Source organism: Melospiza melodia, chromosome 10, assembly GCF_035770615.1.
Source record: "Melospiza melodia melodia isolate bMelMel2 chromosome 10, bMelMel2.pri, whole genome shotgun sequence".
Taxonomy (NCBI): Eukaryota; Metazoa; Chordata; class Aves; order Passeriformes; family Passerellidae; genus Melospiza; species Melospiza melodia.
Window position 1 is genome coordinate 17,558,128 of NC_086203.1, and position 16,429 is coordinate 17,574,556.

Below are 16,429 nucleotides of genomic sequence, written 5' to 3' on the forward strand. Positions count from 1 at the left end.
AGACAAAATCAAAATGAATGTTGGAGGGTTCTGCAGTGGAAGGTAACGCCAAAGTTACCTTCCCCCAAAAGAATTTTCCCCCCAAGTCAATTTATTTATCTGGATAAACTTTGAAGATCCTATATTAGCTTGAAGTCAGAATGAGGGCATTTCAACAGGTCAGCGGAGAGCTCGGCGTTGGGATAACTCGGGAGTTTTCCTGGAGGTGAGGGCAGAGGGTGCGGGCAGGGGCGGAGCGGCCGGGGAGCCCTGAGCCGCCAGGAGCGGGGACACGGGGACAGGGAGACGCTAAAGCCGCGGTCGGTGCCCCGGGCGCTGTCGCTGTCCCTGCCCTGGGCAGGGGGCTGAGAAGGACGGGGGCCCCGGGAGCAGGTGCCGGGGCTCAGGCGGCGGCGGGCGCGGGTCTGTCGGCGGTGCCGGAGCTGCGGGCGGTCGGAGCGGGCCCGCGCCCCCGCCCGGCCGCAGCAGCAGGTGTCGGTGCCGGCGGTGGCAGCAGCGAGGGAGTTAAAGCCCGCGGCGGCGGGAGGAGGGGGACTGCGAGCGGGCGGGCGGGCGGGAGGAGGGGGCCGAGGCGGAGCAGGCGGCGGCGGGAGGAGGGGGACCGGGGAGCAGGCGGCAGCGGCGGGAGGGGACCGAGGAGCCGGCGGCGGCAGCAGCAGCCGGGTTGCTAGGGATGGAGAGATCCCGTGTCACCCGGATGTGAGTGTCATGTTGGCCCAAACTCTGAGGGATTTGGCAGCGGCGAAGCAGCAGCGGCAGGAGGAGGAGGAGCAGCGGCAGCCCCTCGCACGTCTCTAGTCACTACCATGGGGGTCGGGTAGCGGGTAGCGCAGGGGCAGCGCGCACCTGGCTCGGGGTGGGGTTGGGGGGCGTCTCTGCCCTTTTTTCTTTTTTCATTTTCCTCTCACACGCTGGAGAAAGTGAGAAAAATGCACCAGCAGCCGCAGCCCGAGCAGCACCCTGAAGGTAAGAGCCGACCGGGGCGCCCACCAAGGGCAGCGGCGTGCTTGGGGCTGAGGGGAGGGTGGGGGCGGGGGAGGATTTCTGAGGGATTTGGGAGTCGGGGATTGGGGGGATTAGGGAAGGGGTTGAGGATGGGGTCGGTTTGGGAAGGGAAAGGAATGAGCGGCTGTGTTCGAGGAGGGACCGCGAAGGGCAGGGGATGTGGCCAAGGCGGGACAAGGTGCTGCCCTCGGCGTGTGACCAGCGTGCGAGTGCATTTATGCGCGTCTGTCCCTTGTCCTGGGGCCATTAATATCAGCTGCGGGAGGACGCGGCTGGGGCTGCGTTTGCCTCATCCGTGTGTACCTGGGGCTGAGCCTGCCCGGAGCTGCGGCTCCCGGGGGCTGCCCCGCGGCGGGCGGGAGGGCGGCGGGGCCGAGGGCAGGGCGGCGGGCGCGATGCGCTCGGCCCCTGCCCGGCGGGGCGCACGGGGGCGAGACGCGGGGCTCCGCGCCGCTAATCCGCTCCGCCGACGGGCTCCGGCGCTGCCACAGCCCCCGCTGTTGTTTATAAATGATTCCTCCCTCCTCAATCAGCAGCAAGTTTGTGTTGCCCCCGAGGAACGCAGTCACCCGGGCTTTGTTTCCCTTTCGAGCATCCATTTAAAAAGACGATGGCTGTATAGATAGATGAGTAGGTGGGTGGTTTATTTGCGCCGAGCCACGTTTCATGGCATCCCGAAGGGCAGGCGGAAGGCGGGGGAGATGGCTGTGCCATTGCATTTATATCTGGGGGAGGGAAAAAAAAAAAAGGGGGGGGGGGCGGGAGGGGAAGCAGGGATGCTTTGGGAAAATGTTGGAGGTAGCCGTGCCACCTTTGCCCCCGCGGCGGCTCTGCCCCCGTGTCACCCAGCTGTTGATGCGCCGCCGCTGGCCAGCGCTCGCCGCGCCGGGGCCGCTCCCCGCGGAGCTCCGTGGGGGCCCCGCCGTGACCCCCCCACTCCCCGCCGCCATCCCGGGGAGCCATCTTAGGGCAGTCACATCTTAGGGCTCCCGCGCCCCCGGAGCGGGGGCCGGCGCCGGCCTCGGCCGCGTCCAGGCGCGTTCGCGGCGCTCCCGTGGTCTGTGCCCCCCGTCTGGGGCGGGAGGGCTGTGCTTTCCCTGCCTCTCCGCTGCTTGACGGGGAGCGATCTTTCCTCCCCTGCCTGGGTAGATCCGTTTCACATCATCTCTTTTCCCAGCACGTATATTGTGCCGTTCCTCCATTTTTTTTTCCCCACCCAGGCATCAAGTTTTGAATCGCACTCAGGAGCCTCTCCTTCCTACAGGTGCATGTAGGAGTAGACTGTTGCGCTAGTCAAAGAGCTCGCGAGGAAGGATCCTTGCGAGGAGGTGGTGTTTTGCCTCTTTGCTGTCATCTGCATAAAGAGCACTAGATTATTATTTGGAAGGTGCAGTTTATTTTTTAAATTCTCACAAAGGGGCAAAACCAAACACCATCCTTTTACAAAACCAGAGCTTATCCTTCTACAATGGGTCCGTGGTTGTGATTCCTTGTGCACAAGACAGCAGAGCTTTGTGAACGTGTTTATCACAGACAGTATTGGATCTTCGCTCGTGGGAGGCATCCACGCATTTTTCTTTGAGAATGCAAAGCAGGGCAAGATTTAACTTGCTTACAGAACTTCCCCCTCTACCTTGCTGCTTATTCTTAATTGAACAATGTGTAAGAATTTGGAACGACTATTCTTTTGACCAAAATAAATTGAGAGAGTAGTAAATGAGAAGGTGCTACAGCAAACTTGATCCTAAAGGGTAGGTATGGTTTACTGAATAAACACCAGGACAGGAAGGCTTCCTTCCACTTAGAAAAAGGCATTGTAAGTGGAAGAATCAAAATGAGAAGTGTTTGTGTGTCAATACTTACATCAGTTCTGAAGTTGTAAAACTGATTCCTGAGCCTATTTTCTACTGTTCAATTGCATATACCACAGCACTAGTGTATGCATATGTATCTGTGTATGTAATGCAAACATCACACTGCCAGGAGGTCTTAGAAGAATCTTTTTGGGTTAGACCCATTTTAGTGTAAAGCAATTATAACCAAGTACTTTTTTCTTTTGTCCCACAGAGGTGAACTATGCAAGCAGCACCAGGATTCCTCTCCCTGGTGACGGACCAGCTATTCAGTCAAACAGTTCAGCACCATCCAAGCAAACTGTTCTATCTTGGCAAGCTGCAATCGATGCTGCTAGACAAGCAAAGGCTGCCCAAAACATGAGTACCACCACAGCCCAGCCTGTAGGATCTCTGTCCCAAAGAAAACGCCAGCAATATGCCAAGAGCAAAAAACAGGGTAACACATCCAATAGTCGGCCACCCCGTGCCCTTTTCTGTTTATCCCTCAACAATCCAATACGAAGAGCCTGCATTAGTCTAGTAGAATGGAAGTATCCTTTCTTGCAGTTGGCTTTTTAAATTATTTTCTTACATTTACTGATCATGTAAAGGGGATTGTTTCACAGGATCTCTTGGAGCATCACAACTTGCATGTTACATCACTTGTATGTGTGGGTAACTGTCATTAATGTCAATGGGAGTTAGTTTGGCTTCAGTTGCTGTTAAAGATAGTCTCTTGTGTCATGTTGACACAGAATATCATTTACTTAAGTAGGCAGCTTGGAGTCAGAGGAGAACTCATAGCTGTTCTGGGAGAAGCTGGGGGAACATTTTCAAGCTAACATCACATTCCAGCAAATCTCTGCATTGCATTTTTTGCCTTTCCAAATAAGGAAGAATGGGAATGTACTTAGCCATCCAGTGTTAGGGAGATGGCCAAAGATGTCAAACCTATATCTTCCATATTGCAATTTGGGGTACTGCCATTAGGGCAAATGAGTCAGATGTAGAAATCTTTTTAAAAAGATTGTTTTCCCCTACTAAACGTAGGGAAGATTTTTACTTAAGCCAAGGAAATGTTTTAAATACACACAAGTGTCATAAATATAATAATCCTCTGAGCTTGTACAACTTATGTCAACCACCAAACATATTTGGAAGCATGTTCATCTAGGTGGGAGAGCAGAGATGCTGCCTTGTGTTCATGATGACCTGTGTGACGGGAAGTCCTTTAGGTCAGTGGTTATGATGTGGAAATATGTGCATTTCTCTGGCAGAATGGGTAGCGTGATGGTTTAGTATATTATTTAATTACCAAGAAAAGCTTTGAAATAGAAAATAGTTTTGCTGGGGTACAAGGAGAAAAATGTTAGCATATTAGCCATGGCAACATCCCTGTAATGGGAAACAGCTGTTCAAGACAGTAGATTACTGAAGTAAAACTCAATTTGTTACTATAAACAGAACAGCCAACCTGGCAATAAGAGCTGTTACTCATTTATGGGGTTGGTGCTTCTCAGTTCTTTGTACAAAATTCAATTGCAAATTAAAGATAGTGAAATGGCTTCTTCTTTCATTTAAACTGGTAGAAGTCCAACTAATTTCAGTAAATTGGCCTCTCCTTGGCTAAGGTCAGGTAAATGAAATTACTATGGATCTGGAGTGGAAGAACTCAGCGAGAATTTGTCCCAGCAGCACCACATCATAAAACAAGGTTGTCAGTCTTGTGATGGTATCCAGTCTGGAAAATGCTGTTGTAACTTTATTTTGTACACAATGTAGCAGCTGTTCATGTTGATCTGCTTTGTAGACATAAAAGTGGCCCTCAAGGTGACAAACTTTTAATAGGCCAGCAAACAAAATGTAACACATCTTATAGGATGTATGGGCTTTGTCAGACCTTTCCCCCCCCCCTCTTTTTTCCCAGGGAACTTTTTAAACTGGCAAAAATATGCATTTGAATATATTTAGTGCTCTTACCCCAGTCTTTTATTGGACTCTTATGGAAATGTATCCAGAAGTTGTGCATCAAAGGATGCCAAAAATTGTAGCTGAGGTCCAAGCACATCTTTTCCAAGCTCCCACAGATAGGCTCATCTTGGTACCTCCATGTTTCTGGTCATTGAGAACAGTAAAATATCTTGTGAGAAAGGAAAATCAATTATGAACGGAAGGATGAACTTCATATGCATGAATTTTAAGAAAAGGAAGACATATTTTCCTGGAAGACAGAAGGAATCTCCAGGTTCCCACTGCTGTTGTCCAGCCCTAGTATAGAAAGCAGAGCTGCAGTCCATACTGTTGTCAGTGTGGAAGCCTGTAGCCTCTCTTTGTGTGGCTGCCAAGCCAGGCCTATTCTATTTCTATTATATTCTATTTTCTACTCAACTCACCTAAACTTTCATCTGTCTTGGCCAAAGCCAGGATTCAGAAATGCAACTGTCAGAGACATGGAGTGGCTCAGAACTTTCCTGTGTCAATTGCACAGCTTTCTAGCTCTCCTGTAAGAGAACAGTTGTGGTTTTCTGGGAATCTTTCCCATATCCTGCTATGAACTGGATTTCTAATGGTTTTCCTCCTTTGGACAAATGTATATTTATGAAATCTTTATATGAGGACAGAACAGCTCCATGAGTATTCCTTGCCCATTATGATGACCTGCATGTAGATTTAAGAGTGGATAATGATATTCATCTTTGGAATTTAATGTAAAGTGCTCTGTGACAGCATGAGTAATAGTTTTCACTCTTTTCAAAAGGAAGAGGACGTTGAAGGATCATTGTGATGGAAAATAATATGGTATATATAGTGCTATAACTAAAGGTGATGGAGTGTTTGTCAGAGTTATCAGTCAAAAGATTGCCTTAAAGCTTTACCATTGTTGATGCTGGAATGGAGAACTAGACTTAAAAGTTTGCAGATACTCATAAGTCATGAGTTCCTTAATGAGATTTTCCAGACCATTTGACATATTTATACTACTGTCTATTTTTGCCAATTGTGTGGCCTTAGCTGTTTACATCCCATTCCCAGAAGATGATTCTAATTCAACTAATCATAATTTGGTAAGTAATCTTGAATTTTTATTTTTTGTTTGCTGTGCTTTTAATGTGATTAACTGCTAGTATTTGAGATTGCACCAAATATAGGTGATTTCAGCAAAAGAAATTGGTGTATAGTATTATACAAAATGTGTTTGAAATTGCTTTGTGTGTGTCGTCCCCCCCCAGTATTAACTGTTACTTTGTCATTTGTTCAAAATTGGGTTCTTTATTAGTAGAAATCTTTGGAAAGAAATGTGCATTGATATGCTGTGTATGTCTATATATTTGTGTGGCAAAAAAGTTTTAATTTGTTTCCATTGCTTATATTGATTACTTACATATATTGACTAGCTGTTACTGTTTCTGACACTTGTTTCAGACTTGAAGGTTTGCTGCCTTTCCTAGTGCACTTGTCTGCTCTGTTTGCAGTTTTTAATGGTGTTATTTGGCTGTTTATTTTACTGGGTATTTTAATTTTTAATGAGAGGATGGTGGGAGATTTTGCATTAATACATTTTAAAGTGATAGGAACATCAATGTGAATTTTCAAAGCAATCACTGCTGGTATAAATGATCTTTCAATAAAGGGATGGTGTTGCAGTAAGTGTTATGTAGAGATGCATTTCTTTGGTTGAAAATAGTATACTAGGGTTGTACTTGAAAAGATAAAAAGATAAAATGGAATTTTTTTTTAAAATTCTCTAAAACTTACAAAGGCTGTCAAGGGTAATATTGAATTACATGTAATGATTTTGTTGTTTATATTAAACTCCATCTTGAAATAGTAGAGTGGTTTTGTGTACTCATAATCTGCATGTGACTTTTTGGATGGGAAAGAAGTTCATGAAATAAAGAAGTGGGTACCAAGAAGTAGATATAATTTTGTATTCATTTACCTGGAAAATTGGGGTTGATATGAGGTCTTCTATTTTATGAACTTGTTTGGGTAATTTGTGGTGTGTTTATTTTTCTAAAAGTAATGATTTTGTGCAGATGACTTTTTAATTGTAATTAAGTAAATATGGACAATGAAAATTGCTGATGAAAGGCAGAATAATTCAGGTCAGTGTAAAGGAAGAGTTATGCAGCTGTGTATCCAGCCAACCAACAGATTTTCTTTTTTTCCCCTGAGAAATTCAGGGCACAAATCTCCATAGCTGTCAGTCCACCCCAAGATCTGCTAATAACTAATTTCAGAAAGCATTACATGAAAAGGGTAAAGTAGTTACTTGTGTCAGAGGCTAATAATTTTGAAAAATGTTTCTAGCATTAGTTTTGTTAGGTTACTGTCTGGTGTTTCTGAGCCAATTTCAATTCTACAATGTGCTAATGTTTAGAAAGAAAATGGACATTTTCATCCCTGCTGATTTCTCTTTTTTTATTTGATGTGGCCAGGCTAGTTCTAAGGAATAATAATTGGTGTCTTTTTTTTTTTCTTTTAATAAGAGATTCTTAAACCTTATCTATTTTAAGTAAAAGGGCTCTTGAACCCCTCCAATTATATGTATGTAAAGTTTAGTTGGCCATTAAGTGATCTCAAATTGTCATTTAAATTTGCATCCTGTTTATCCTGTAGTTGAGTCATTCCACTAAGTTTGCTCAAAGAGCAGAATTTATACTGGCTATGTACTTTGAGCTGCTGGGACAGATTTAAACTCAATAAGGGAGCACACAGACATATCCTGTGTGTTCAATCTAATAAAATAAATAGTTCTGGAATGAGCAGCATTGGCTTTTCCTATGGTTGGGGTTCTCTACCATGAAATATGCTACCCAGTGGTCTGGGTCCATGCCTCTCCTCTGGAACTTCACTGACAATTTTCCTTGGTTAGTGTGGATTCCAGTGCACTATGAGGGAATACAGGAGAAGAGCTGAGTGAGAAATCTTCAGGCTTGCTTGGGAGCCTGCTGGATCCTGTGTTTCCTGCTGCTTGAGGTGCTTGTGTCAGTAAGTGCTGGAGAGAGGAATGTCTTACAATGGGAGCAGGGATTATTCTGTTAATAATGTTCAGACCTTTCCTCTGGTTTGTGAACAGACCAAATATTAATCATCATTGAACCTTTGGCAGGATTTTGGCTCCCTTGGTCTTGCTAGGAGCTGCCCCTTTGGCTCTAATTCAAGTTCATCTTCATAAATTTTAGTTTGCATATGGATATTATATCTAGCTTGGTTCTCTCAATGCTGCTACATTGAATTGAATAGATGAATTGATTTCCATCAGCTAGCTGAACTGGCTCTTTTTCTTTTTTTTTAATTTGTAAACAGAAAAATGAAGTGTTTATACAAGTGAGGGTTTTCTATGAATACGAAATAGACAAAATTTGTAATCAGCCTCAGGAAAAACCAGTGGAACACTGGTAAATGGGAACTAGAAATGTAAACTTGTTCATTTCTGGTTGGGCTCACGAGAAGGTAAATATGTGAGAATTTGATCAGGCCAAGTGTTCATCCTTTATGACTTGGAAAGTTTGCAGTGGTGACCTCAGTGCAAGGATGTATGCGCAGAGCAGGTGCTCCCACCTCTCTGTGGTGGGAGGTAGAAGGCAGAGCCTGTATGATGGAATTTCCAAGACTTGTGAAGGAATCCCGAGAGGGTTTCTGGGTCTGTCTTTGCCTGTGGCTGAGCCAGTGGAACACTGACCCTGTATCAACCACCCAAACTGGTTGTGTGAGCCACGTTCTCCCTTTCTCATTGATGCCTCCAACACAAAGTCACTTATACGTTGCAGTAGTAATGGAAACATGAATTTTATAACCAAATATATAACAAACATTGTAAGAAACAGGTATATGTGTCTTAAGACAAATAGTGAATCAAATACATACTTATGTATTTTTTGAAAATAGGCTGTACCTTGGGTATCATTTATTCTTGGAAATGAATCTATCTTTAATCCTAAATATCTTAAGATAGAGGTCTGTGAGAGGGTTCCAAACCCTTTCTTTTGGAACTAGTAGACTATTTATAGAAAACTGATGGTGCAGGGTTGGTTCCACTGTGTGTTTCTGTGTTGGTCACTTGTCTTTGATTTGCAAGCTGTGATTACTGATGTTTTTGTGACAGAGCCAGCAGCATGCTATGTGGTATTTATGATAATTTAGGGAAGCAAGAAAAGGTTTTTTCAGTATATTGGTGACTGAATTAAGCAGATGGTAATGGTAAGCAATGATGTAGGAAGAGGAGTCCCTTCCTTTATGTTTTTTTTTTTTTGGTATGTCTTTTTGTGTTTTGAGTGCACAAATTCTGGGTTGTGTTTGAGCTTTTTACCTGTCTCTGGGATAAAGGGTGCACTACAGTTATCTCCTTGCTCAGGGGATTCATGGTCCTCCTTACCCTCTGTCAGGCCAGAGGTGTGAGTAGTGAGTGATACAAAACAATGCATTCAAACAAAGCAGAAGTGCAGAATCAAATTCAGACTGGGCTGTGCTTGACCACTTGCCAAGGGTTACAGCCCTGTGTTCTAAGGGAAAATTTGTGTCATCCTTTGTCTAAAACACCTTGATGTATCTTTGATGTGTGCCAGGAGAGGCAGGAGGAAGGGATCCTCTTTTCTGTATTTTAACTGGAGTAGTTCTCTCCTGGCTGTGTATATTGCATGGACTGCAGCACAGACTGATGAACTTAAGCCTGAATTCTATTTCATCAGTAATTAGTCTCTAATCATTGAATGTACTGACAGAAGTGGGCCCTGTTCTTCTCCAGGTAGATGGGTGAAAGTATTACGGAACTGAGAAGTTTTCTGTTAGAGCAGAGCAGGGGCAATGTACTTTGGGATGAAATCCTGCTTCATAATTTAAAGTAGTTTCTTTCATCTGCTTTCAGCAGTTTCAGGTGATCTGAACTTTCCATGCTTAATTGAGCTCTTCTTTTTGGAAGTGTTTCTTGTCTGAGCTTGATAAGAAGCAGTTTCTAGCAGAAAGGGCTTCCTGTATATATATATTTTATTTCTGTTTCTGTCTTTTCCTTTATTCCTCATCTGTGCAGGAATAACATAGTTATTCCCTTTGTGTCTTTTGTCTTTAACTTCCCACTCATTTCTTTCTTGTTATCTTTTGCCTCTACCCTCTGGCTTCCCTCTGTGTTTTCTCTTCTGTTTGTCCTCTTGTGCAGCATGCTTTTCTCTATCTCCTTCACCCACCTCAATTTGTCTTCCTGGTGTCATCCTGCTGTCCCATGTTCTGTTCTGTGCTTTGCCTCCTGCTGCCTTTTCCATTGCCCAACTCGCACTGGGCTCTTTCTTTATCATGTGCAGGCAGACCAGCACCCTACAATGGATTTTGGCCATGGTCAAGACATTGCTGGTTATTCTTTTTCTTTCCTTCCTTTTAATAAGTAAATATGAACAGTCAGAAGGCATCCATCCATCCAGAGCGGCTGGAAATGATACCCCTGAAGTTTGAGTTGAATTTTTGATAGCGCTGCGTCTCCTGTGCCTAGACCCCCAAGGCTGGTGTGGTGACGCTGTTCTGCTTGAGACTGGCAGCAGAGTCAGGGGTGGGAGACCCAGCTGTGTCAGTGACAGCAAGCTGGCAAAGTCCCATGAATAAAGAAATAAAGAACTTGCCTGTAGTGCACAAAGGGCCCCTAATGTTAATGACAAGTCTCTGAACCCCTGATAACAGGATTTTTCAGCCTTGTCTGAGTGCTGCTGTTTGTGGGGAAGCCTCTGAGTGAGGCCATGTGTCTCAGGCTGTGCTTGCAGAGCAGGGCAGTGCTGATGGTCCTGGATGCCTCTTCTTTATCCCAAGGGCTGGGAGAGCCTTGGTGGGGGACACTGCTAGAGAAAGGCAATGTTTGTGTCCTACTTTCAGGCCAAGATTTCCTCTGTAAGGAGCTTTATGGGGCTCTTTGAGTCCCTTCAGCAGGAGGAAAGCCAGTGTTGTGCCTTCAATCTAGGGCACAGCAGGAGAGTGCTCTGAGGAGAACCGGTTGAACTCTTGACTTAGAGGTGTCAAGCTTCCTGTCCTTATCTCATTAGCAACTCGATGACTCATTCAGTTCTGGGGCCACATGACTAATTAATCCATCCATTGAAAAGGTTGTTGGTTTTTACCTGGCACCCAGTTGTCCTTTATAAGGAGATTATCTGAAAATATAGTTGTAGAATTCTGTAAATTTTAATCTCATTTAGTAAATAATTCTAAAGATTTTTTGTTTAATTGCTGAGTGCTCTATGTTGTATCAGAAGGATTTCTGTGTTTATCTTCTGTCTTTGCCATGTTTACTTTTTCGGCTCAAGGGTCTTTAAGGCCTGGCTCTCTTTCTGCTCACTTAGAGAAATCTTCCAATCTAAATAACTTTTTGATACTGTGTTTCTGATATTTTTCTATCTTTGGTTTCTTAGCTAATGCGCTCTCCTAATGTCCCTGTTAGCTGGCATCAAAGTCACCCAAGTAAACTTTTGAGGAAAGATGCAAGATAATTTGGACTCTACTGAAAATACTTCACTTTGCTTGGGAAAACATGGTGGAGACCTTAGAATGACTTATGCGTACTTAGCCAAGCTACCCATACTAAGGATATCAGATTAATTTGTTGTAAGAGAAAATATCATTAGGTTTCATCTGAAAAAGATTAAAAAAAAAGTATCTAATTGTAACTGATACACCATAGGAATTTTACATTGTGCATCGATTCAAGTCAGTGAAATGTATTTACATGTCTGGTATGAATAGGAGGGGCCTGTGAGAAAGTCATTTATGGAAAAAAAAAAAACCCCACACATTAAAATTAGGAGACTTGGGACAGTTTTTTTGTCTATATGCAAATGCTCTGAGGGATAGTTCTGGTGATGGTTCTTTTGCTATTTTTCATGTACATTGATACCATGACTTGTATTTTCTTGTTCAAAAATCCATGAAATAACTATTTAACTACAAGAACAACATCCCTTATCTCTCTGAAAATTAATAATAAAGTTATTTCATGGTTATTAGGTGAGAGAGAGTACATCAGTATCCTTTGCACATTTGCAAGAATTTCTCAAGAGATGACATTTCTGCAAGGGGACTATAAAAACTATTGGAATTTGGTACTCATCCCTATCTTCCTATTTCAATTTCAATTCTTTGTTTAATATTACTGTTAGCCCAAAACATCAGTAATATGCATTAACTAATCATTATGGATTACTTTGATTTTTCAATGCAGATTTTGAATTTAGGAAATTTTTTCCCCTTTGTGTTGTAATGCACACCTCTGCAAAACAGATGAAAACTCTGAGTTAGAGTTTTAGTCCCACTTTATCTTGCAGTAATTTCTGGGCACTGTCTGTGCTGCACTACCCCAGTAATGTGACATAGCTCTTGAATTTTTTCTGGTGAATGTAATTGCACGTGTCAAGTCCATCTCTAGCTGTGAATGAAACAGAAATTTTATTTCACTCTGGTGTAGGAAGAGGGACGTTCCCAGAGGAAAGCTGTGACCAGGATGACTGGCAATTTCCAACTGGCAGAAGGGTCATGTGGGTTTGTAGAGGTGTGGGAATAACACAGTTGAGTCCTTGTTCTCCTCAGTAAAACTTAATCTGTGCTGAAGTAGCTGATCCTAAAATGTCTGTTTGGAATTTAAGGGAATGTGAAGATCTGCAGTTTGTTATTACAGATTTCAGGTAATGACATGACAAAACTTTTTTTTTTTTTTTTTTTTTTTTAATATGCAAGAGAGAAGGTTCTCAGTTGTCCAGACCAGAAGGTCTTACAAAAAGATGTACTTAATCACTCCTATTTGAAAGGAAATGTTTTTTCCATGTTCAAAGTTGCAAGCTTGTTCCTGTGGGGAATTCCTGCTAAGGGCTTGTCTCTCCTTAAAGAGGTTTGCTGGTAGTGCACTGCTGGCAAGCTGCCTGGGGAGAGAGCACACACCAGAAAGAGTTCTTCTGCTATTATAGCCTAAAGTCAGTCCCCAGACAGAATAGTGCTGCACTGGTGGAGAAAACGCGTTTTTTGGGTTTCTTTATGTGGAGAGCAGTGATTCCCCAATCTCTTTTTCCCTTACTCCCTGCTTGATGAAGATATGCCTGTGAAATATTTAAGTATAGACTGATTGTAATAAAAGTAAACCTGTTAATTTAACAACATAGAACAATCCTATTAGTTACTGTACCAGTTGAGTGGCCAGTGGGGAAAGTAGTTAGATTTGGTATTAAAATAGCTGTAATTCAAATATAAATTGAGCATTTTAGATGAGTGGGAGAAGTTTGTACTTTATATGCAAACTGTTGGAGTAGAGTAAAAGTAGGTTTTGAAACACTCTGAAAAAACCCGTGAGAAATCCTGGTGATAAAACTAATTTACTGACTTTACATAAGCATGTGAATTTCTTGTTTACTCCAGTACTGAATATGTAAACCTAACAAAACACTAGTTATGGTTTTGTTCCTTGACAATAGCTGCTGTGCTAAAGGAAACCCTGAAAGTTGTTTCTGGAAGTTTTACTCAAAACAGAACACCATAGTACTGAGAAGTTTTCCATGTTGCCATGTATTAATGCCACACCAAATGCAGATTACCCTAAATATTACTTGGATTTTTTCTATAAACCCTGTTTGATAATGCAGAGTATGGGTGTTTACTTTCTTTCAAAAAGATGTTCAGATCAGATGTATCTTAGGCTTTGAGAACTGTGCTTGTTTTCAGCATGATTTGTGTGTGAGTGCTGTGTCTTGGAATACCAGAGTTGGGATCCATGGTTTTTGCAAGTGCTGGTCAAGGATGGCTTGCTTAATTTGAGTAGAACTGGAATAATTCTGTGTGCTTTTAGAAAGCTGGTCCCTGAGTATTTCAAAAGATTCATGTAGCTGTTAAATCAAATGAAATGCAGTTTCTAATCTGGTGAGCTTTAATGACAAACTGTTTTTGGTCATGGTTAATTGAATGTGTGATTTGGTTTACTATTCATTTTGCAAGAAATCAGATTTGTTTATCCTTCTGTCATGTACCAAAACCTTTCTTTTGCAGGGCCATCTGTAAGAACAGGGCCACAAAGAAAGGTTAAATGGATATATAGTGATACTGGGAGAATATTAGTTAGGATGGAAGTGATTTTTTTTGTTTTGGACATTGTGTAATCATTTGTGATAACATTTTCATTTAATGAATTGCAAATTGAATATCATTGTGTTTCCTCCCCACTGCCTGCTTCAGAAGAGATTGAGACTGAGTGTTGTTTCTGCTTGTATAAAATTCACTTTGTAAAACCAATTAGTCACTTAGAATTGTTTGTGATTCTTTTCATGGTTATTTTTATGAGGGAAAGAGCTTTTAGAGCTCCTTTTGTTTTTTGAAGGATCCTTTGATCACACAGTGCGGTATTTCTCAGAAATGTAGGTGCTTGACTTCAGCATTTGAAGCAAACTTTAGATAAAGATTTGTATGCTCATAATTCTGTGATTTTTCAATAAGTTAGTGTGGCTGATCGTGACGCATATTTTGACTTTTCAATGTTTTTAGGGATTAATTAAACTTTGAAATGATAGGCAGATTGAGTTGCATGGATTTGTTTAGCCATGAATCAAGATTTCCCCCCCTTCTTAAAAGGTATTGTACCAGTACATTTTTTGTTTAGATGCATGGCTAGAAGTTTGGGCAGTGTCTAAGTCTGTTGCTGATATGATTTTTTTCACCCTGATCATTATTCAAGGGGGTAGAGAGCTGTTACCAGCTTGCAATCTTGTAGAATTCTACCTTTGAGTGATACTGTTATTAAGGACCTGAATCTTGCTATTTGTTAGTGTGGTAAATCAGATAATACAAGCCATGATCTGTGAGGGTTGGGAAAGGTGAAGGGACCAAAGTAGATAAAGAACCTGCAGAAGCTCAGAATTTGGTCTTCAGTTTTATTTTGTTGCAAATTTTCCAGTAGTTAAGATACATCAAATATTAGTTTAAGGGAAATAGTTCAGCCTGAAGATTCATTTGCCCAATTGTTTTAGTTGTTCTTTTCTCTAGTGATACAAGCCAGGTGATATGTTGCATTTAATCACACCTGACAGGTTCTGTATGTTGTGCTGAGCTACCAGGCAGCATTTCAGTAAAATCTTGTGGGAGATCCAGTGGCACAAAGGAGCCCACAGAGCGGCTTACATTTGTTCAGCATAAAGGAAATCTCTTTACAGGGTAAGAATATGAGCATGAGAAGTGTTTGTTAATAAGGTTCAGTAGTTTAATTATTATACTTTTCTGGGTTGCTGACGGTGGCTGCAGAGTGCAGCAGCCTCCAGCAAGACGGCATCTTGTGCAGCTCAGCTAATCAGACAAATGCAGTCCTTCCAAGGAACTGGGTAGCAAATACCCCAAAGCTCTATTATGTTTATCAGACATTTTGTTAGTGCAGTTTTCACTCTGTTGGGTTTATTATGATGCCATTACTGATTTTTTTTTTAATGTATTCATCCAGAATCCTTTAAAACACATACCAATGTTGTGTGGCATTAGTGTTATTCATAATAAATGATATTTAAATGATTATATGCTTATCTTCATCACAAGAATACTTAGCAGTTCTGAGTTCAAGTAACTTTATATCATATTGTATTTCCTGCTATAGAAAAGGAAAAATCTGAAAGAAAGTAACCCAAAAAAATTATATACCTCTTGTATGTTTATTAAAATAACATCTCAAAATCTCTTGATGTGACTGACTTCAGAAAAATGAAATGAAATATTCAGTGATAAAAAGTAACAATGTTTAACTGAACTATACCTGTAAATCTCATGGTATTAAATGATGCTTCCGTGTTTGAAAACTAGAGATAAATAGTTCCAGGTGCAAAGTCTGTGGCTGGCTCTGTTGGTCCTGTTGAGGTGCCTCAGCTGCTCTCATTCTCAAGGGACAGTGTGGGTCAGAAAGCTTCTCTCTGTTCTAGTACCAACCTGAATGGTACTTAAAATGTTTTACATTTTTTCTTTAGTATAATTAAATCTCACTGAAGTGAAAGTCACTAGACCATGTTTTTGGCAAAGGCCATGTTGTTTTGCTGTGTGGTCACAGGGGTGTTGGTGCAGGCCCACCCTGAGCCAGGCATGTGTGCCATCTGCATTCCTAATGCCATAAGAGGACCTTACTCTGAACTCAAACTTGTTGGAGGCTTTGCAGTGTTAACACCCCCAGTTAATGCAGATTGAGCCCAGGTAGACTGAGCATGCACAGACCTGGCCTGTCAGCACGGGTTAGACTTGTGACTTTTTAGTCAAGGACTTGGTCTCCTGTTGTGGGACTGCTTCCCACATCTCTGTTTTCCCTGAGCACTGCATGGCTCAGAGTGTGTATCAGTGTGGATGAAAAATGCATGGGCTGCTGATTTAGCTTCAGCTCCTGAGAGCATCTGATTTCAACCAAATAAAGCAGAAACAAACATTTTCAAGTTATTTTTATGTGATATTTGAGAACAGGGAGAGGAACTTTGTGTTTCCTCTTTCCCCCACATGCAAGCCACTTGTCATCCCAAAACTTAATCAATGGCAGGCTTAAGGGATCAGGCTTTATTAATTTTCATGCTTACAGAACTGCTTCTTTTCTTTAAAAGGAGCACTGGACTATGTGG

General features: G+C 42.3%; 1 protein-coding gene across 17 annotated transcripts in view; it reads left to right on the top strand.

The window, feature by feature from the left end:
* The first annotated feature begins 854 nt into the window (after positions 1-854).
* Positions 855-16,429, top strand: part of CACNA1D (calcium voltage-gated channel subunit alpha1 D) — a 169,586-nt gene continuing 154,011 nt past the window's right edge. For all 17 annotated transcript variants that reach the window (XM_063164644.1, XM_063164655.1, XM_063164660.1 and 14 more), the window contains exons 1-3: positions 855-966; positions 3,073-3,391; positions 5,800-5,905. In XM_063164644.1, the coding sequence (XP_063020714.1) occupies positions 930-966; positions 3,073-3,391; positions 5,800-5,905 (462 nt within the window). In that variant the 5' untranslated portion in view covers positions 855-929. The remainder of the gene's footprint in view (positions 967-3,072; positions 3,392-5,799; positions 5,906-16,429) is intronic.